The following is a 22,396-nucleotide window of genomic DNA, read 5'->3' as shown; positions in this document are numbered from 1 at the left end:
ATCATCAGTTCCTAGTTTTGCGCACTCGCACGTCAATTTTGTTTTAAACGTTGTAGATATTTTAACTACCTATTTTTTTGTATCGCTGCCATCTAGTGGCAGTTATTAGTAAATGCACTTGTAGTAGAAGCGCCGCTCTGATTGGTCGTCTCATGTCACGTGTTTATTGTGAAGATGGCGTCTCCGAATGGAGGTAAATTCTAATTCCTTACTCGGCTACGCTGTGGATAAAATGTTGTTTCAATAATTTAAATTACATCAAATGCATCGCGATGATGCTGTTTTCATGAGTTACCACCCGGGGTCATACTATAGCGCTTTACTTTGACTAAACGTGTCTTTCCGGTGGCTAAAGGTCCCACTCGCCTGAATGTTTTGTCGGAGCACAACACACACCCGCCTCACCCTTGTTCTAATGCACATTTCATATGACTCTAACCTTTATATCGCGCAAAGACAATCCAACTGTTTTATACAAGTGTTTTACAGAAATGTTACTCGCGTTAATGTGCCAGGTTGTCAAGTTACACAATAAAGTCGTCGTTAATCAGTGGCACTCTGCTGTAGTAACTATTCTATTTGCCTGAACTGCACAGTTTCCTCTGGTTCACGAGCCTTTGGAGCTGTGCAGGACTAAACCCAGGGCCTGGTGTGCTGTAGGGGCCAAAGGGGCTTCCAGGGGCCCCAACACTTAACATGTGCAGTGGAGGCTAGTGGAGCATTGAGTGAAAATGATACTAAACCTCTCACATTTACAGTGCAATAAAGTTTTCTGGTTTGTTTGTTTGTTGCTTGCTTGTCTCCATGGAGATGGTATTGCTTTGCCTGAAATGTTCCACAGTATGGCTTTAATATATCTTGCACATATTCAATTTCAAGCGCTTTTATTGTTTAAAGATAAAACAAGAAAAAACCTTTGGATTCATATAAACAACATTGACAACAAACATACATATATTCTTACTGTGTGCGGGTTTTGACTCTACGACTGTAACTAACGATTGTTTTAGGTGTCAAATAGTCAGCGATTGACAAGACAACTAATTAAAAAAAAAAAAAAACGGTTGTTTCTATTTTACATTGGGACTTTTTAAATTATCAACCAAATGAAGGTTGACAGTTTGAAAGTTTCTAGATGGAGAATATTTATGAAAATAAATAAAAAAAGATTAATCTTTGACAATTTCAATAATGCTTCATATGTGTTTGTGTTAGTGTTCGTATAATCCAATTAACAATTACGATGATCAAAATACAGCCACATAGAGGTGGACAATATATTGAAATGTAAATAATATGTATGTTGTTTTGAAGACGTGCAAAGTAAAATATTTTTTCACTTTTGTGATCAGTTTTACAGACATTTCAAATGTTTTTGATAATTAAACCTCTACTAATACATTTAACATGTTTTAACACTTTTCTGTTGGCTTGACATAATATCGACTGAATATCCTTATCTTGACTCTCCTTTTGTCATTATCACTCATCTCTACGGCTACGGTTATTTTTATACTCCGCTAGTCTCAATTAGTAGAATAATTATTGCAGCCACTGTCGACTCTCCACAGTTCTGATCTGTAACTGGGCCTGGGGGCGTTCCCTGCAAAGCAATAAGATCTCCATGGAGACAAGCAGGTGGCTCTTCAGCAGAAAAGTTACATGGTGCACCTTTAAATATTGTATGTACATCTCATATCACAGCACGCGTCTAAAATACAAATACAATACAAAAAGCGAACCTGAATATCGTGTAACATCTGTCAGGTTTTGCGGAATGCCTGACCCATCTTTGTCTCTGCAGGTGACGACTTTGAGAGTTCCCTGCTGAGTTTCGAGAAGCTGGACAGAGCGTCGCCAGACTTATGGCCTGAACAATGTGTGTATTGTGTTCTGTTTCAATATTGTCTTTCTGTGTTTCTATATAATGAACATAAACCTTTGTTGCAGTACCTGGAGTTGTTGAATTTGCCGCGTCCTGTAAAAATGTGAGTCAGGTTTACTTGGACATTGTATTACTAGGTTTCTATATTATTGTATTATTGGGATAGTGAGCTTTATGTTGATAAATACTGGTTTATTCCATAGTCTATTTCTAATTCGCCGCCGAAGTGGATGGCAGAACTGGCCAGCGAGGACATTGAAATGTTAAAAGGTAAGCATTATTTTTGAAAATGTATTCTTTTGGCTGATTGGCAAGAATGTATTTGACTTTGTACTATCTTCCGTATAACTATCTACACGTGTGTCTAGAACTGGGCAGTCTGACCACAGCTAATTTGATGGAGAAGGTCAAAGGACTGCAGAATCTTGCCTATCAGTTGGGCTTAGAAGAATGTAAGTATGGAAATTAAGCATTCAAAAAAAACACATTTAATTTATTTTAGTGTCGTGGCATATATCACTTCGATTTTGACAATTTAATCTAAGTTTCAGAATCAAAAAGAGATCGAAAAATAGGTTGACAACAAATGTAGTAACCCATGGCTGCCACTAGATGGAGCGCAAGCTTTCAAAAAGGACACCTGTTCTTAAATGTGCTGCAGTTGAGGGCCTTTTGCATTAGTTTTGCATTTTGAAAAGAAGAATTACTCTGAATTTGTTTTTGTTTTTAAACGAATTAAAATAATTTTGAGGTGTTGAAAATCCTGATGAACTTGAAAAGGTTGGAGTCAAGGACAGACTAAACAAGAGTGCAAGCATTTGATGGATGTCAAATCTAGTTTTTAATCCATTCCCCACTGCCTCCATTGTCATAATCCTGCTGGAGTGTGGATTAGCGAGGTGCAGCTAAGTGCTCTGATTTCCCTGAGAGTAAAAATGGGGATGTCGTTTTCTAGAGTTGTTAGATTACTTCTATTGCTCGAATAATGTATAAATAGATTAAATTCACCTTTCTGTTTGGAGTCAGTTAGAGGTGAATGAGGTGGTCTATTGATGCTCTTTTGCCCTTCTCGTCTGATAAATGTGATGTGGATTTTAGTTACTGACTAATCCGTGAATATTGCTTGTCCAGTAAAATGCTTGAATGTACATGGACAGTTCTGCTCAGGTTTTAGGTACAGTAGGTGTGAACAATGCAGTTACCTAAGCATGCTTTAATACAATCTGAAAATGACCTGAGATATGAGTAAAGTTATGTGTTCCGTGCTTTTCAGCGCTTGCTGCTATTGTTTTTAACCTCGTTTTAGTCTAGTTTAGCTTAAATGGCTTCTCAGTGTGTTTGCTGAAAGAGAGTCCTGCACCTTAGTATGCAAAGAAATCTGATCTGTGTTACTTCAAACAGTAACAAGGCTAAAGTGCCAAAAAATAATTTAATGATATGGAAAATGCAGAATATAAACCCTTCAGTGAGAGTATAGATGTTTAGTTGCAAATGAGTTTTATTGCATAATATGATCAACTCTGCATTTGATTTTGAATAACTTTGAGATCAGGTCTGAACTGGACAAATGTGCAATCTTAAATAGACAATAAGTTAAAAAGTGATTGAATTAAGTCATGTTTATCTTGATTTTAGTATATTTTGACTTTCTTAAAATAAGATTTGCCAATAAAACAAGAAAGTTATGTTATTATTTCAAGTGTTTACTTCAAATTAGTCCAAATATACCCAAAACAAGATAAATACTACTTATTTCAAACACTTTTTAACTTATTATCTTATTTTAGATGGTCATTTTTCCATTTTTTAGACAGCGTTGTGCTTTGTCTGAGGAGAACTAGGCCTAGGCCGAAGATCAAAATATAGATGATATTGTGAATGTATATTACAAAAGAGCTGATTAAAAATTAAACCGGAAATAAAAACGTATGTTGCTCAGTACACTTCCAAATAAGAATATAAAGTAGGACTGCAACTTACAAATATTTTGCTAATCAATTACTCAGCAATTTGTCTTCCTATTTATTGATTAGTTGTTTAGAAGGGTTTATTAATAATTTGACCCTGATAAAGCAGGAGTGAAGCCGCTTTAGGACCTCCTGGTGAAGCATATTTATAGTCGAAAGAGTGTCTTAATCAAAACCTGAAGATTTACACATTTTCATGTAATTACAGTTCTGTCTGAGTCATAAAACCTCTTCCCTCAGGTCAGGGCTTCTTTTGGAAACTATAGTGACCAGTTAACCATTATTCCATCACTCAATTTGTTCACAATTATCTAAATAAACAATTAGTGGCAATTAATCAATGAACTCGTTCGTACTTTTAAGGGTAATTTTACTGTTACTTCACTTTTGTCTGATATTTCCACCTCAACCGACACATTTAAAGACATGTTTCAGCACATTTCTGTTGGATTGACATCGGGATACCCCTACTACTACTACAACATCTTTATTTGGATCCTTTTCGGTTGAGATCAGTACTTTCCTTTTACCACCCGCTCTACAACCTTAAACACACATTACTGTTCCTCTCCCTCCTCTCCCGGCCTGACGTCATGTGGAGGTGTGCTGTCATTTCGCTGGGGCGCAGTGGCTTTGGCAGTCCGGTCATGTCCCCTCGGCTGTAGGACACAATGATGGTTATTATAGGTGCTGGAGGAGCGGTGTAATGGGCGCCTGTTTAATGCTCTCCGGTTTAATTTTCCCTCTTTTCCCGGCTGTCAGGGGAGGCCTTGTAAATCTCAGCTACTTTTTCATCATGTTTGTGCACTCTTCCCCTTGGCGCCATAAACGGGCCCTGCAGAGGTGCGGCACTGGTGGTGGTGGTGGGGGGGATACAAACACGCTTTTTACGGCCCCTCCCCCTCCGGCGTGTTGAACATTAAAGACGCTTAATGGACACGGCACAATCAAGCAGTGAAAACTCATCCCTCTACAGCAGTTACAACGGGATACCTTCTACACCTTCTACACCATCTACACCTTCTGCACCTATATTAAAGAGCGGAATGATGTTTTCTGGGCTGTATGACAAGTAGACCTGGATTTGTTCCCGTAATTGTGCATGTCACACGGTTCGTGGACTCGGGGATTGGTATCACTGGATCAGTTATCGAGGGCAAATCTAACTGTGGTTTTTCCGACAGGTTTTACAATTCGATTTGCAATTTATGTTTTCAAATCAGGATTCAGGTCACGGTGGATTAACATTTGAAAGAAGACAGAAATATATATATACTTCCAAGCCACTACGAGAATGCCATGGATTTTAGAACATGCTTTTGGAGGTCTGGGAACGTCAGGGTTAGCAGTTTAGTAAAGAGGGAATTATGTCACTTAAATAATTGCCTTTGCGAGCTGACGATTGCACTTACTCAAATTGCAGTTTCAACTTATTGCGATCTATTCTGCTGCTTTAGTGAGGCCTAATCTTTTTTAATATAGATAAATAAATATTTTTTTGATGATTTTTGGCCATCATTCTGTCCTTCAACACACTGCAGAGTCTCATCCCCTGATCTGGTGCTGGGATCGGTCACTAGGTCACGAGGCTTGTACTGTCGTAGCTGGAGGACCTTTAGTGCATGTTTTGTGTAGAAGTACTGGGTCATATGTACTGGATCCAGTATGTATCACTGAACACTGGTTTGCTCAGAAAAAAGGCACGTCCCGAGCAGACAGTTTTTTCAGTGATCTGGGCAGGTCACATGGTAACCAGCCCTGCATTAGTCCAACACATTCCGAGGTCTGGACAATATGAAGATAAAAATCCACTTATGATCTCATCCCTGTGATTATCTGCTGTCATATCGTCATATCACGATTTTCTATGTCTCTATTTGATGCAGCTGGCAAATACTCCCACACCCACTCCTCCTATTGGTCAGCCGCTAAGGCTCTGAGTGAGTGACAACTGGATTCAACCAATCACAAGCAAGTGTGAACTTTCAGAAGAAGCACATTACTTTGTATTGACTTCTTAAAAGCAATAGAAGACAAAAAAGTATACATGTCATGTGAATTGTCATACGATCGAGTTCATGATCTAGCTTGTGTTGTACAAGTTTGTCATGTCGCCCGCCCCTGCACTTTCCTCAATATTTGAAGACCAAAGGGTTCAAACTACCTGTTGCATTTGGACATTTCCAACACTGAACATTTTATGGAGCTTTGACTAGTATATTACAAGTTTGTAATGGATAAATGTACCCCAGGCTTCTCTAATATTAATCCTTTCCCATTCAAATAAACAATTGTGATATCTCCCTCAAATAGTTTTAAGACTTTTACTTATGTTCCTTTCGACCCATTATTATTATTATACCATTTTGAAGCTTTAGTAGCAGATGTGACAGCTCTAATTCTCCCTTTAAACAATCTCTCATCTTAAGATATTTCCAGAAGTGACCACACCGCTCTAAATTGATTTTTTCTTTAACAGCTTCATGGGACAAATAGATCTTCCGAAAACCTTTCCATAAACCCAGTATTAACCAGTCACTGCAATTGTTTAAGTTATACAATGTCCTCTGCAAACAAAGTCTTTATTATCATGTGTCACTGTAGTTTAGGCTTCTACTTTAATGTTCTGAAATGTCTTAGTTTAGCAGCTCAGATTTCCCTGACTAATATGTGCCCCGTTAACTCAATTATTATTTTAAATCAATACACAGTACTTGTCAATCAGATATTTGTACAAAATAATTCAGCCCTAACAAGGCCGGCGGATTATTGTCCCTCAGAATGTGTTCATGTCAGCTGAACCACTCAAACTGATCCCCGCGATGATGGCTGTGGGACGCTGGCCTGTTGTAGTCCCCCAGGGGCCCGACGCGTGCCTCTCGGTAGGGCCCCAGCTGTTCCCCCGCCCCGTGATGAATGCCCCTGTCGCGGGCCGCTGAGTTGGGGCATCAAGCCTCCAGTCCCCGCGGAGCAGAGCGGGCTGATAAGTGCTGTTATTGAAGGTAATTGAAAGCTGAGTGTTCCTCCGGGAGGCTCTGCAGGGCCCCGGCTGCTGCTAACATGTTGATTGTGCTCTATCACACACAAGGCCTCAAGGCTAGGGGCCAATATTTAACACTTGCACTGCGATGACATGTTAGTAATTAGGAGAGGTGCTGACTCGGCTTCGGCAACACTCGCGAAATATGTCGAGTGGAGACGTCAAACTCATGGTGGGGTTTGCTTTGTCATTGTCTTTAGTTTACGTGTTGTTGAAGCGACGTTTCATATCTTAAGATTTAGTAAAAGATATTTTTCATACAGTTTGTTACTCGCACAATCATTAAATTGTGTAAAACAGCATGTAGATATACTCTGCCTAGAGTCGGGAGCTATATCGTCAAAATGGATAATATCACACTTGTTTTGGAGATATGCATACGGTATATTGTCTATAATAAAAGCTATAAAAAATTACCTCAAAAAGAGACGGAAAAGTTTAGTGTAATCTCCCCAACTAGAGTTTAAAGTGATATTTCAGCTTACTTGTGGTTGCTTTTATGGTCCATTCATGTTTTGTTCTTGATTTGAACCTCGACCAAGACATTTACAGACACATTTTAGCACAATCCTGATGTGTAAATATTGTCCCAAAATCTTTATCGATATGATGCAATATTGAGATGTTTGTTATTGTCAATTGCCCAAACCTAACTCTAACTTACATTTCTTGTGTTTGGGTGCCATTTGTGAAAGAGTTTTCTCCATTTTGATTGATTATTGATTGATATTGATTATGCATGTGTCATACAGAGGATAATCCCACAGAGAAATTATCTCAACTTAGGTTTTCGACCAATTTAATATTACCTGCAATAATGAAAGTAAGATAAGTTTGTCCCTAGTCTTCACAATTCAGCTAAAACTGCTGAATTTTATGTTTTCCCCCAAAGAGTACATAGTAAAAGCAGCAAATTAAAACCACTGTGTACTAACAATAAAGCAGTTTATTTCTTGTCAACAAGGAAGTAAGAGCCGAAAGCAATTTTCTGATTGGCTGCGCTTGGGTTGTCCACCCCAGCTTCACTTCACCGCCTGAAAATGATGTTCTATCGCTGTGCACTTTCCTGAAAATGAATGCATGTGAATACAAAGTGTACGTGAGAGATTGGGACGAGTTAGATAGATTTAAATACCTTTTCTTTATTATTTCTCAGCCATGTGTGGTACTAACCCAACTCTGCTGCTTATGCCATAGCTTGTGACATTTTTCGATAAATATGTAAAGCAATTTGTTACTTACATATTATGTTGATGTGGCTATTTTGATGTGTCACAAATTGGAGGCAGCGTCCCTAGTGTGAATCCCCAATCTTCCTTTTCATGGTCTGTGTCCATAGTCTGTTGCAGCTCTATAGAATTCGATCCAAAATCACATAAACGGCATGTATGAAGGACAGAAGATCCAGACAGATGTGTTCTCTACTGCACCACCTGTTGTGTCCACACTGTATCCCCACGCTGACCCTGTTGCATGTGCCTGTGAAGGTGAGCCTGAAGGTCGCCCAGCCCTGACAGCTCCTAATGGGCCCAGCGCTCGCCGCCTCCTCCCCTGCCCCGGGATCAATCTCCAGCCTATTAGAGTCGTGCCGATGCTGAATATGATTGCATTCAGCGCGCCCCACTGGTGCTAATGTGCCTCTATCAATCCATCAGGGCGGGCTGACCGGGAGGCGGGCGGTTATGAAGTGTCTGCGCTGACAGCCGCTGAATGAGGAACAGGGCAAGCATCTTCACCAGAGCCAAGACACAACCTCCTCCGTGTGTGTCCTCCCCATTTCCGCCGCTCCACTCGTCCTCGCACCTTTTGCTTTTAGTCATAGCTCATTCCTCCAGACTACTTCAGTGCTTTGGGAGCTACAACCGCCGAGATATTGAGATGCATTTGTGATATTGGGTGTGGTCAATCCTTCACAGTTGCATACATACACATGGCACTACAAGCTTCCGCTGAGCATCTTCATATCTCTAACAGTGTTTAAAGCAGACTGATATCAGGCAGCTTCAGCATACGCACACACACACACACACACACACTCACCATTCCTCAGTTCTGCTGCCTGCTGCCTCCCTGAGCAGATCGGAAATGACACCTCATTTCCATAAAAGCATTAGGAATTCATTGGATTTTCTTTCCCAGCTAATCATAGCAAGAGTGTAAAACCTTTTAGGCTTTTTAATGAATGATTTTTGACTGATTGCCTATTAATAAGGACACCTCCTGAACAGGTTTCAGCTGGGGCAGTGGGAGGGGCACGCCTGTTTGTCTTGGTGTGTGCATGCATGCGCGCATCAGCCAGGCGAAAAGACGGGAGTGAGTGAGGGAGGGGCGGGCCTCCTCAGCTGGGACATAAAGAGGAAGCAGTGGCTCCCTGGGGAAATCACGGCTCGTGTCTGCATCTTAAATATCCCTGTGAAGTATCAATAAGTGGGTAATTGAATTTTGAACACAAACATGAGCGTCGGGTGTAGGCGCGGGCAAGACGGGGGGTGTCACGTGGGAGGGGCCGTGTGCGCGGCGAAGCGTTTGTGTGTGTCATCTACCCTGAGTGTCTCTTTTGTCCCCCGAGAGGAGGGCAGCGAAAGTGGATGTTAAACCCATTAAATAAAGCTTACAGGCCGTAATAGCCCGGCAGCATTCAAAGATGGCCAGCGCGGGTCAGATAAGTCCTCTTAACTCTTAATGAAAGTGAAGTGAGGCAGTCAGGGCCCGGGCCAGGACTCCAGTTAACCCCACTGGTCATCTGTCTGTGCGGCTCATAGGGGCTCGGAGCTGCAGGACGCGTGCCATCCAGGAAAGAGTGGAAGGAGGGAAGGGGGGTGAAGTGATGATTACACTCATTTTATACTCATGGGATTGTGCTGGGGGCTGGGCACTGACAATGACACCAGCATCACGCGCCATAAATGAGGGGAAAGTAAGATGTTACACTTGGGACGCCTGGGATTTACCAAATGAAAATGATATGTCATTGTGTCTAGAGACCATTCTGAGTGTTAGAGATGAGCTGCAAAAAACAATACAAGCGTCACTGGTTAATACTGGTGAAATGAGGCCACACTTAGATTAACCCATTTACTGCTCACACAAACTATAGCCTTAATGATTTCTGTTTAGTCATACTAGTCTTACTAGTTTGATTGTTTTTTTTCTAAATGCTTGAGAAGATAGTTATGTTTAGGGGACAGGGTGGGTGATTTGAAAATAATAATGTCACAATTTTCTTGGAACCAGATCACAGTTTCGTATTTATCTCGATTTAGAGGTAAATGAAGGCTTTTTCAGAAAGCTCACGTGTTATTGTGATTAGTTAATAGAGACTAGAAGAGTGCATTTTAAGCAAACAGCTGCATTAAATGGAGAACATTTGTGAATCAGGATTTGATTATATGAGCAAAATTGCAGATTGTCACAGGGACGAGATCATAATTCAATTTTTTTATCACCGTGTTGTTGTCATGCTTCTTTGCTGGTCTTCATTTTTGAAAGTCACATACTTTGAACCAGTTCCCACCTCTGTTTCCCTTTCTTTTCCATTGTAGGGCTAAACTTTTTTAATAATCACATATTATTGAGCGGGATTTGCAGAAAATGCCTGTCGAGCTCTATAGCAGACCCAGTGGAGACAGGATAATTAGTTCTGTGCATAGGACTTTATACCTGTATCTGCAGGATAATTGCCAGTTTTGCACTTTGCAAATTGCTAAAAGTGACATTCTTGAATGCTTTCACTTTTTGGGAGGTGCACAGTGCTGATTTGAACCACCTCTTCAATACTCTTCAATAGTATGTGTGTGCGCATCCATTCTCCTTATCCTAAACCTGATTGTGTAAAACGGATTTCAATTAAGGCATAAGTGATGCTTATGTAGTGCGTGTCATGGTTGTACGTTTGCCTGAGGACATTATGCGTGACACTTTGACACACTGGAGCCTAGTTAAGGCGAAACGATAATTGGAGAGGAACAAATCAACACTGCAAGCGGACGGTCCAGCGAATCCATAAGGTGTCATTTAAAATGGATGGCCATCGTAACAAGATGCTGATTAACTTAGTGCAAAATTAGTAATTGACCTTTCTAATCAACTAAACAAATCTCTAACTTCCTCTAATCAGTATTGATCTCTGGTGTTGTATGACGAAGCACGTGTGCGTCTTGGGGAGTGTGTAGCGTTGTGCTTTTGCAGCTTCCTGTCCCCATCTGGTAATGAATATCTGATCAAATCTATTAGCATTCATTTGCAAATTGCGCACGGTATTGTAAGGGAAATACAAAGTAGCCTATTGTTTGGCTTGAAGAAATTGTATAGATGTTTTGTTCATATCCATATTCTTGCAACATAATTGTATTGATACTGTAAACCCTTTTAATTTACGTGTTTTGATTGGAACCTCCCATTGTAAATAGATTGCGCTTTAATAGTCTTTGGGTGCGCGGTAAGAGCCTAAATGAAACCATAATTAATAAAACGCGTATGGACAAAGGTCTCTGGGGGGGCTCTGTTCTCCTTTTTAGAGAGAGAAGAGAAGGAGACCGCAAATGAAAACTCCGGCGCGTTTGAAATCAAGAAATATTAACTGCTTCCTCCTAATATTCTCGGGACAGCGGCCTTAAAGAAGTGGCATCACCAGACTAGGCTTGTGTGCTTTTTGTGCCAGTAATTGCTTTTCCCTATCTAATTTGCAGGGAATCATTTTAGTCTCCTCCCCTCTGCATGTGTCCGGCCGCCTGCTTAATGACTTTGTTTGGGGTGATTCGAAGAGACAGCAAAGTTCAAAATGAATGGAGCCTAAATCAATTAGCAGCTTCTTTAGCGGCGCGGTGATGGGCGTGCAGAGGTGACGAGCGTTATCATTGCACTGCGGGAAACTCATCAGCATGGATAACTCCTCCTTTTCCTTAGATCAAAGGGGGCTGCAGACTGAGACAGATATTAGACTTTATATGTCCAGAAGTGGTATAAAACGACTCAATATAACATTTGACTGAACAAAGAGCATTGTTAGTTTCAAATGACACTGATTACTTGTCCTTTGACCAACTGTAGCATCAGAAATGAGTGTTGTGATCATTCTCGCCAGAAGTTCTGACATTTTTACACACAGGATAAATAAAATAGATAAATACATTCTAAATGTACACAATCCCCACGTCTAATAGGTTACCATACCTTAAATATGTAAATATTAGACTCTCATGGAGACAAAACTAATAGATTAACTGTTGATGTTCAAAATGTATGGTTTTTAGATGAATAAATTTGTTGGCTGAATTCAATCAGCGCAATCAATATTTTTTTCATGCTTTTTGATTATATTGTTTTCTTTCAATGTTTTCATCTCATTTGGTGGGTCAAAGTACTTTTAGAAGTAGGCAGTTCTCAGACGTTCTGTGACTTAGGGAGCACTGCTTTGTTGGATGTGCAGATGTTTCTATAAATGACTCTGAGTGTGACAGTGCAGATATTAAAAACATGCTCTGCATTTCTAAAGCTTTCAGCTCTAGGCTCCAGCAGGATTTAATTCAATTCATCACCACCGTCTCTTTGTCAGTGTGTTGTACAATTCTGATTTATAACATGATAGACTTTGATTTTCAACACAGAATAATAACTATCTATATTAGTTTTAATATGAATTAGTATCTGGGATTGGGTATTAATACTTTGTTGTGTTGTTTTACAGCCAGAGAAATGACCAGGGCAAAGTTCCTCAACATCTTGGAGAGGCCCAAGAAGTGACTATCAACAGACCAAATGTACTTCAGACTGAATCCAGATGTGTTTAGACCCTTCACTTGTTCTCAACGTCCACACTTTTAGTTTTACAACAAAGGAATACAAATTCCATCCATTTATTTGTCGGCTGTTTAATTATGTCATATTTATTTACATTTCTAAAACGTTCATTTTGCATTAAAAAGATGTTTCATAACATTTTAACAATAAAAATGCTATTTTATGTTGTTGTCGTCGTATGTGACCCTATAAAGTTGTATTTTGGGCCCTTGACTTTATTCCCAGGATTGGTGCGCGCCCTTGTGTGCATGCACGGCGCTCTGGGCTCCGGGCCATGCGTCCCCTAATGAGCAGAAAGCTGGGTCCCATGCACAAGACATTGCGTAAAAATTATATTGTACATTGTGATCACCCTTAATAAGAGTTGACATAATTACTAGGACATTTTTTTCTAATTAGCACACTTTGCCGTTGTTGGTCCTAGCGGTCAAGCGAAAAGGCGACAGGCAGAGACAAAAAGAAAGCCATCCGCTGTGATTAGTTGAGACAAAGCACTGGACTATTCCCGGTTTGAGATGTTGCTGGTCGCTCACTCCAACAGGTTACACTTCTCCACGGCCCCTAATAAGCCACTTCTAAGATAAGATAAGATATTCCTTTCCCCCTTTTGACGGGCCCCGGGGTGGACCACAGTCCTGCACTGAGCCTCACGGACCTGGGTCACCTCAGGCAGCCGCATGTTTCTCTGGACACGCTGCTTTGGGAAAAACAGCCTATGTTTACACTTTTATTGAACACTGACCTCATTCATTTGATATTGGGCTTTGAACTTGTTTATGAAATGTCTCAAACCAGTTTTAATGAGAGTTATCTGTAGCCTAGTGACACATTAAGCAACATGCACATGGGGCAGTAGGTTGCCCAGGTCAGCAGCCTATTATTATGTCAATTAGGCAATATGTGTAATATTATTTTTGAATGTAGGCCTGGTCCGGAGCATATATTTAGCCGCGGCTCTGTAGACAATCCCAGGGATGGGACTCACAACTGTTTTTGTCTGTTTTTTTGTGAAACTAGTCTAAATCCTGTGATCCTAGACCTGGACTGGGCCTATACCCTCTGTACATAACACAGCGCGGTCACAACATGGTCTTAGATTACCATAAGGTTATTCGATCATGATTTAAGCCCACGCCGGGTTCATATGTGTCTTCATGGCCTTGTACAGGGTCTACACAAGCTGACAGTCTTGGTCGCTCTGAAAAGGTGACCTCGCCTTGCCTCCGTTTGGACAAAATGTCAATCCGATGTGCCACCGGTTGTTAAATTAGCTGTCAATTAGTGCAAATTAATCAACTCCTCGCCTAATTAAGCAATGACGACAGGCAGCTACCAAACATGCCATTGTGAGGGCCCAGGGGTCATGAGAAAGTGAGTGGGACGGAGCGGGGGGCCAAGTTCTCCTGACTTCACTGTGTGCTTACAAGTTCACGAGTGGTAAACTATTTCCCCCCAAAGTAGCCATTTGATCATGTAGCCCCAATCAATCTTTGTCATTTTTTTTGTTTTAGTTTGAGAAAACAAGAAGTGGCTTCAGAAGTCACCCCACATCGTCAACAGGCAAAGTTCATAAAAGCCACTTAAGTTTGAATTTGCCTTCCAGCCCAGAAGCTGAAGAGATGAAGCCAGTGAACAGAAATGTCCAACAGCTGTTTACGTTTTAATCTGCAACCGTCTGATGTGCTGTCTTTGATGGCAACCAATCTACACGAATGGCTGGACTAAATCTTTCCCTAATCTGCAGCCTTATTAGGCAACCTCTGCTGTGCATGCAAATCAACACGCGGCCATTTTGATGGGAGATGGATTAATAAGGAGCTATAGGAGAGAGAGAGAGGCTTCACTCAGCTCCATGAGAATAAATGACTTGATCCCAACAGGCCTATGTGTCATTAGCATATCATAATAACACTCATTTCTTCATTAATACTATTCCACTAAATAGGTCCTAATTACTTTCTACTGACCGCTCACTAATTGCTCCAGCAATATTTTTCTCTTCAATCAAAAGCTCATTTCCCACAATTTGATGTCAAATATCAGTGGCTGTCTCAAGTCCATTCCGTTTTTAGCTTCTGATTTAGGCCTGCTGTAAAGTCCTGAAGATTTAGTGTCCCCTGTCTTTATCATCCAATCCATTTTAGCCTGCTTATTATCATCATTATTATTATTATTATTATTAGTAGTATTATTATTATTATTAGTAGTAGTAGTAGTAGTAGTAGTAGTATTAGTATTAGTATTATTATTATTATTATTATTATTAGTAGTAGTAGTAGTAGTAGTAGTAGTAGTAGTAGTAGTAGTAGTAGTAGTATTAGTATTATTATTAGTATTAGTATTATTATTATTAGTAGTAGTAGTAGTAGTAGTATTAGTATTAGTATTAGTAGTAGTAGTAGTAGTAGTAGTAGTAGTAGTAGTAGTAGTAGTATTAGTATTATTATTATTATTATTATTAGTAGTAGTAGTAGTAGTAGTAGTAGTAGTAGTAGTAGTAGTAGTAGTAGTATTAGAATGATTGTTGTTGTTGCTTTTCGCATCATTTGCACATGTTTAATCTTGGCTGGTGATGGTTGGTGCTGGTGGGATTAGGCGCGCGCAGTGGCTTGTGGTCCAGCTGTCGTTTTGGGAGGGCCTTTGATACGCGTGTGATGAGTTTCTCGGAGCATCTGGAGATCAATTATGTCCTCGTGTGTGAGTGCGTCTCGGCGCGTGTTGTGCCACGTGTGGTCACACAGATCCGTGTTTTATAGTGAGGCATTTGTGTCTGGAAAGGCCTAAAACAAACAGGCTTCCACTTCGAGCTGAAACCAAACACGTGCCTTGTCCTTTGGGCTTGCTTGGCCTGTGTGAGTTTTGTGTAAATGCGTAAATGGTGCGGATGATCCGTGTGAAGTGTTGCCTGTTCTCAGTGAATAAAAAGCAGCTGATAACCGTCCGTTCTGCGTCGCCGCTCCTTCTCTTCATGTGCAGTGTCAGAGCCTTCTAAAGCTGCAGTGCGCTGTAAATCCACGTTCTGAATCCAGTCAGATTGTGCTGGGACAGGTTCTGATTCCCTGTGTAGCCACAAGGCGCACTATAATAGCCTCCTCCATCCGTGATCCACGGGAATCCTGGATGCTCGCTGCTGATTGGCTGCGCGACCTGCCTCTTGTTGGGATGGACCTGTTGGATAAAAGGAGCCTTTTCTAAAGGGCTCTCGTGTTAGGCGGAGGATCATGCACTGGGGACCAGCCTGTAAAAGCACATTATAACAAACAGGCCTTTGACGCTCCGGACTCGACATGACGGGGAAAGCAGCCTCCGTGCTCTCACAAACTTTAAACATTCCGGACAAGACCGTTGTGGGCGCGAGCCAGCCACCGAAGAGCAGCGGCGTTAACCCTCCCACAAGATGCACGGGCTTCGGCATCCAAGAGATCCTGGGGCTCAACAAGGAGCCGTCCGTGCCCCCCCGAAGCCCCCTGCGCACGCTGCCGCCCGGGGCGCACCTGATCGCCGCCAGGTCGGTGCTCGGTCCCGCGATGGGCGTGGGAATGGGACTGCTCGGCCCAGGAGCTCTCCCCTCGTTTTACAGCCAGCCCGCGTTTTTAGAGACGGTGCTGTCGGAGGCACGGGACGTTCACCTGCAGCCGCGGCACAGGACTCTGGGCCCGCTGGAGCAGCACCACTCTGCCAGCTCAGGTTTACCACTCTTTCTTTTAAGATAAGATAAGATAAGATAATCCTTTATTGTCCCACATGGGGAAATTTCATTAAACACGTCACCTGCTTTATATAAGACTTTATGCTTTATATAAGACCATTGCGATTTGACCATAATTCTTCTTAAACTCTAGACTCGGAGGATCTGTCTTCAAATGAGCGCAGAGTCTCAAAGTCCTCGATGAACCAGAGCAAAAAGCGCAAGAAGAGGCGACACCGGTGAGTTTGGCCTCTTCCTTCACCCAAAACACAAGGCAACACTTCACTGTCATTTCTCCTGGAGCCAATTAGCCTAGAATAACACATTCCATTTTGCTTTTGCTTTTTTCTGGCCACAGCACAATTGTCTTTTTAATAGCCAATAGATAACTATTTGTGAGAGGACTGAAGCCGCGTCGTGTTATTTGGGGATTTTTAATGTCGACTTAAGCTTCTCCTTGATGCTCTTGAGCAAAATCCTTTCCCACAAACAATTTGTAATTACCCTTGATAATTAGCCTGTTTTAATTGACTGTATCAAATGCTACAGGACGATATTTACGTCGTACCAGCTGGAGGAACTGGAAAAGGCCTTTAACGAAGCGCACTACCCAGATGTTTACGCACGGGAGATGCTGGCCATGAAGACGGAGCTGCCTGAAGACAGGATACAGGTAAAAGGCTATACATGTGTATTATTAAACATTTTTAAGAGGATATTTATTTTCACCTACCCTTTATTTTTTTTTCTTTATGCATAGAAGTTGGGTGTCGTAAAACTCGCATTCAATTTAAGTTAATTAGCTTTATGCACATTCGTCAATGACTTCTGCCAAAAAAACACTTAATATTAAATAATAACTACTCTGTTAGATAGTGTTGTACATCTAAGAGATTATACTTTTTACTTTTTTTCTTTTTAATTTTACTATTTAATTAACTATTTTTTACTATTTAATTAGGCCTAATAACACATAATAAGAATCAGAATCAGAAAAAGGTTTATTGCCATTTTCAGTGAACAAAATTCTCAGCCTAGAAACTTGCTTTGGTGATTCGGTGCAACATACAACGATGAACAAAAATGAGGCAAAATATATCAAATAAGGCATGCATTAAAGAAAAACTATTTAAATTTAGTAATAAGATAAAAATAGACGAGTATGTACAGAATTTTACACTTAAATGTACAGTTAAATTCACAGAAGTGTAGAATTTCGTTGTTTACACCTGGTAATTATATTTTCTGTAATTAGCTATTAACCTACTTTAAAACAGCTTACGAACACACTATTGATGTTATTTTTTTTTAAACAATTATTTCAGGGGAAAGTTGCCATGCCATGTCTCCGCTCTGGTGTCAAGCGTGCGCACGACGTCCGCGTCTCTTTGTCACGTTTGGACTGATGACAGTAAATGTTTGGTGCAGTTTGCGCACGGCCCTCTCTCCGCGCGTCAGTAACGTGGGTGAAATTGGCTCGAGCCCGTGGCGTGGACGCGGTGCATCCTTGTAGTGTGAAAAGAGGGACGTCGTAGCTGCTCGTAAATCGACCCGCGGCGCCTCCTCTCCCGCGCGGAGAGAGCCGGGACACCGCATCATGTCCCATCACTCTCAGGCGGATGTGAAACAATTTGTTGTCGGGGAAAGCAGCCGCTAACGACCTAATCAAGCTCTCGGGGCGGAAGGAGATTGCCGCGTGACCTGGGCCATCCATCTGCCGCGCGCCTTTTAATCTTCTTCTCATTACGCACGACACCACAGCCCCGAATAAATAATAGTGGCAAATAAAATAACGAACCTCTTCCAAATAAAATGAACACCCAATTTTCTCATTGAGTGTAATTAGTTAAATCAGACGCCGTGGCTGCTGCTGGAGAGGCGCAGGGAGTTCAAATGAAATAACTACATTGAATTTATTAGTACGGGTCAATAGCGCTGCTCCCGAGAGTCCAGCTAGTTTAATTTCCCGTGATATTTGCCCGCCTGGCCGCCATCGATTGGACCTGAAATTAACTTATTTTTCAATCAGCCTCAGCGTGCCCCAGGGTCGCTCCTCCTGCAGCTTCCACTGCAGCGCCTTTTGAGGGCCAGAGAAGCAATTTCTCATCAAAAGTGTATCCTATGGAGAAGGGGGTTATCATCTGAATTACCTGCAAAAGAGGCCTATAAATGCTTGGATCGGTTTCAATTGAACATGAGACACTGAGGCCCCTCCTCCTCAGCGTCACAGACTAGAGGGACACGGGTCTGCAAATGTGCTCTGCTGTGCCATACAGCCAGGTTAGACGGACTGGGCAGGCGGGAAGATGGGACAGGGAGACAGGTGGACATGTGGACAGATGGACAGAGGGACAGGGCGACAGGGGGACAGGTGGTGCCAAGGGTCCTGGTGAGTTAGGACATCTAAATGAGTCCAGTGTGGTGCAGATGCGCGCTGACAGCAGCACACATCCCTCACACCTGCAGCCTCAGTGCTTAAGGGAAATCAATGAAGAGAAGAATCAAAAGTGCTCTCTTGTTATCATAACTTACTTGCAATCAATAATGAGTTGGCCCAAAAATTGTATTATTTAGCCTATAGCAACGTCTTAAAATGAAATATTCTTTAAATAAATATTAATTAGGCTAACCATTTTCAAAACAGTGGGCAGCAAAGAATCATTAAACAGAATGGATTTCGCAAAACAAATTAAATATTCATTTTTAATGTATGTATTGACCTGTATAGAGATTTAAAATATGTTTTCCAGGGGAGTCCTGGCCACAATTAAACTGACCAGACCTTAAACAATATATCAGGTGTTAGACTGATATTGTAACAGTCATAATAACACACAGTAGGCCTAAATAAAATATAGAAATGATAATAATGTACTCCTTAGTTCTTTGAGAGTTCTTGGAAGGTTTTTAAGATTTTTTGGCCCACAGGCTTTATTGGGATGAGAGGGAAGGGAGGACATGCAGTAAATTGTTGGAGTTGAGAATAGAACTCACGGTCAGCTTCACATGGAGCCTGCGTGTGCTGTGCCTCAACCACTCAACCACTGGGCAGCATGAGCCTGAGTTCATTACACATAACAAAACATTTATTTAAAAGTAAAACTCTCGTATGCTGTTTTGCTGTGCTGCAGGTGTGGTTCCAGAACCGCAGGGCCAAGTGGAGGAAGAGAGAGAAGTGCTGGGGCCGCAGCACTGTCATGGCAGAGTACGGCCTGTACGGGGCCATGGTCAGACACTCCATCCCTCTGCCCGAGTCCATCCTCAAGTCTGCAAAAGATGGCATCATGGAGTCCTGTGCGCCCTGGCTGCTCGGTGAGACAGTCTGTTCCTACAAGTGAAATGGAAATTCTGAAAATAATACAGAATGTACTGAAACATACTTAATAGAACATTATATAAATCCACCTCTGAGAAAATATACTTGAATTTGGGCAAGGCTTTGCCAAACACACAGTGCAGCCTACATTTGAAAACTAACCAGTGAGGACCTTGAATTATGATTTACAAACAAATATTAAATCTTGCATCCATGTTTCTCCAGAAGGTGCAAACAAATAATTTAATAATTTCTCCAAAATCAGTATTGCAGTATTAGTCAAGAGCATGTTAACGCTTAAACATTAAGAGTGACTTTACCACCAGCACTTAATGTGTCCTCTAAAGCCTGTCAGACTCCTCTCCCATGACATTGTATTACAATTGTCCATCCAAACACCATTCTAAACCACTATTATATTTTTTGCTTACTGTTTCCAGTCCAAGATGGCTTACCAATCAGCAGGCGCTGTTCTAAATCTGAATACCCGCAACTTTTTGCAGGGATGCACAAAAAGTCTATGGAGGGCGGCGTTCCCCAGGGCACGGGACAGTGCAACTCCCCCCCACATCTCCCCCAGCAGCAGCCGCAGCAGCCGCAGCAGCCGCAGCAGCCGCCAGGACCACAGCGGGACGGAGACCCCGAGCACGAGGACAAGAGGGCGGAGAGCAAGTCCATTATGTCTAAAGAGGAACTGAGAGAGAACAGCATCGCCGCTCTGAGGGCCAAGGCCCAGGAGCACAGTGCCAAAGTGCTGGGGACAGTTTCTCAAAGCAAAAGTGAAAGACACTCAGATGAAGAACAACCTGGTGATGGTGCGGACAGTCCGGAGGAGGAGCCCACGAGTCCAACAGACGTCTGACCATGAGACGAGCACTTCTGTCCTGCTGTTGAACTGACTGGACGGGTCAAAGCACTAAAGCCTGTAAAAAAGATTTCACTGTGGCATATACGGACAAACCAGTGACCATTTGAATATTAACATCACAGTCATGTCATCTGGATGGGACGTTTCATTTGATCTCGTTTACATGGTGACATCACAAGTGTGCGCCATCCAACCGACAGCTCCAACTCCTTTGAGAGTAAAGAAAGTCATTCATACTTATGTATATACTCCAAATATCCAACAAATGCATAATTTTAACAGTGATTTCTTGTAATCTTGAAAATGGTTGTGTTTCTATTTATCATGTACAATTCAATATTAAAGAAAATAGAAGTAATGTTTTTTTTTTTTAAAATCCAGCTTCTTTGTCTCATTTTTTACCTATGTATATTGTTATATTCATAGTTTATAAGAAAATATTATATTTTCAGCCCTTGATTGCAATTGTAAGATCAGTGAGTTTGGGATGGCGAAATGAGCCAAAGTAAAGGATGGAACTGCAGGATCAAATTGAAACTATTTGAGCTTGACACATGTTTTTTTTTTTGTTGAAATCAATTATTCTTTTTATTGGCATATAAAACATGCCCAGCATTTCAACGAAAGATTCCTTTTTCACAAATAAAACAAAATTCTAATTTAGAATCTGAGTACACATTCAATTCTACATCTGAACAAAATGTCCTGTAATTGCATTTGAAATCATCTTGCGTGGTCAGTTTTGGGCCTTAACCATCCTCCAATTACAGTCCTCAAAGTGAGTGACGATGCGGCAAATCTGTCCATCAATAAGTCAATGGTTTCATTTATTCAGAGCTTTTCAGGAAGTTAGATGTGTTTCGTCTGGCTACATACTTCAAATCACCTCAGATACAGTGTTCTTTGGCTCCAACATAAGATCCGCAGCTCAGTACAACAGTAACCTTCAGTACATTTAGCACAATACATTGTACTTGTACTTGAGTATTGCCTAAACTGTATGCCTCATTTATTGTATTAATTATCTTATTTTTGAATTAATATAAACTCAACATTCAAGCATTCAGTATTTGATTACTCTTTTGCTTTTTAAACTTAATTCTGATTTATTTTTTTATTCATAATTTTCATAATTTCATTCAACATACATTTTTATTTGACTGTAATTATTTTAAAATGAGTTAGACTGTAGACATATATGCAGAAAATACCCCTATCTTGAAATGCAATCATCATTTTAGTAAGTGTATGGCATATTTTGTTGCTGAATGCACCCTCTTTGCAGTTATTAAGGCCAAGACATACAGACAGTACAGTGGGGATTAGTCTTTTCTAAAGCATGTAATCCTGTGAGAGAGGAAAAGGCCAGTTTAAAGATCAGATTTGTTGAAGATCCAGCTGTTTACATTTGCTATGAGGAGGTAATTCAACAGCACTGCAGACCAGCCCCACATCGTCTCATCCAGAGTGAGATCAGGAGATTAAAACCCACATTTCAGACTAATGCAATGTCAACTTTCTGTTTCCTCGGGTGGCAATAGGATTTATTGTAAAGATGAAGAGCAGCCTGATCATATTGGGACAGCAGGTTCAGTCTCTGCAGGAGCAAAGATGTGGTGAGCAAAGTAAGGTGTGTGGCTGCCCTCTGCTGGATAAACGTAATACTGTATTCACAACAGATGTAGTTTTGAAACTCCTCAAATGTATTTTTATAGACTACCTTTTAAAATCTTTTAGCATTTACATGTTCAATTTTGAGTCAGTTTCATCCACTTTTAGGTCCCCCTTTTCAAAGTTTCTTGGTTTTCTAGCAATGAGGTACTCTAATATTAC

At 41.2% G+C, this 22,396-nt stretch overlaps 2 protein-coding genes across 3 annotated transcripts; both read left to right on the top strand.

Annotated features, from left to right (window-relative positions):
* Positions 1 to 125: 125 nt before the first annotated feature.
* lin52 (lin-52 DREAM MuvB core complex component) lies at positions 126 to 12,854 on the top strand. The gene is made up of 6 exons (XM_072457729.1): positions 126 to 193; positions 1,805 to 1,879; positions 1,951 to 1,988; positions 2,089 to 2,155; positions 2,254 to 2,337; positions 12,579 to 12,854. Exons 1-6 carry the CDS (start codon positions 175 to 177, stop codon positions 12,632 to 12,634), a joined length of 339 nt encoding a protein of 112 aa, XP_072313830.1. The 5' UTR covers positions 126 to 174; the 3' UTR covers positions 12,635 to 12,854.
* Positions 12,855 to 15,617: 2,763 nt separating this feature from the next.
* vsx2 (visual system homeobox 2) lies at positions 15,618 to 20,935 on the top strand. Of its 2 annotated transcripts, none has more exons than XM_072457662.1 (5): positions 15,618 to 16,378; positions 16,534 to 16,618; positions 16,929 to 17,052; positions 19,511 to 19,691; positions 20,199 to 20,935. In XM_072457662.1, exons 1-5 carry the CDS (start codon positions 15,979 to 15,981, stop codon positions 20,555 to 20,557), a joined length of 1,149 nt encoding a protein of 382 aa, XP_072313763.1. In that variant the 5' UTR covers positions 15,618 to 15,978; the 3' UTR covers positions 20,558 to 20,935. The 2 variants fall into 2 exon arrangements, with proteins under 2 accessions (XP_072313763.1, XP_072313762.1); XM_072457661.1 differs by having other exon boundaries at positions 20,136 to 20,935.
* The last annotated feature ends 1,461 nt before the right edge of the window (positions 20,936 to 22,396 follow it).

Source organism: Eucyclogobius newberryi, unplaced genomic scaffold (genome assembly GCF_026437365.1).
Source record: "Eucyclogobius newberryi isolate DKJ021-1_F unplaced genomic scaffold, fEucNew1.0.hap1 SCAF_21, whole genome shotgun sequence".
In the NCBI taxonomy this organism is placed as follows: domain Eukaryota; kingdom Metazoa; phylum Chordata; class Actinopteri; order Gobiiformes; family Gobiidae; genus Eucyclogobius; species Eucyclogobius newberryi.
The sequence above is the reverse complement of the archived record's forward strand: the minus strand, read 5'-3'. Positions and strand labels throughout refer to the sequence as shown.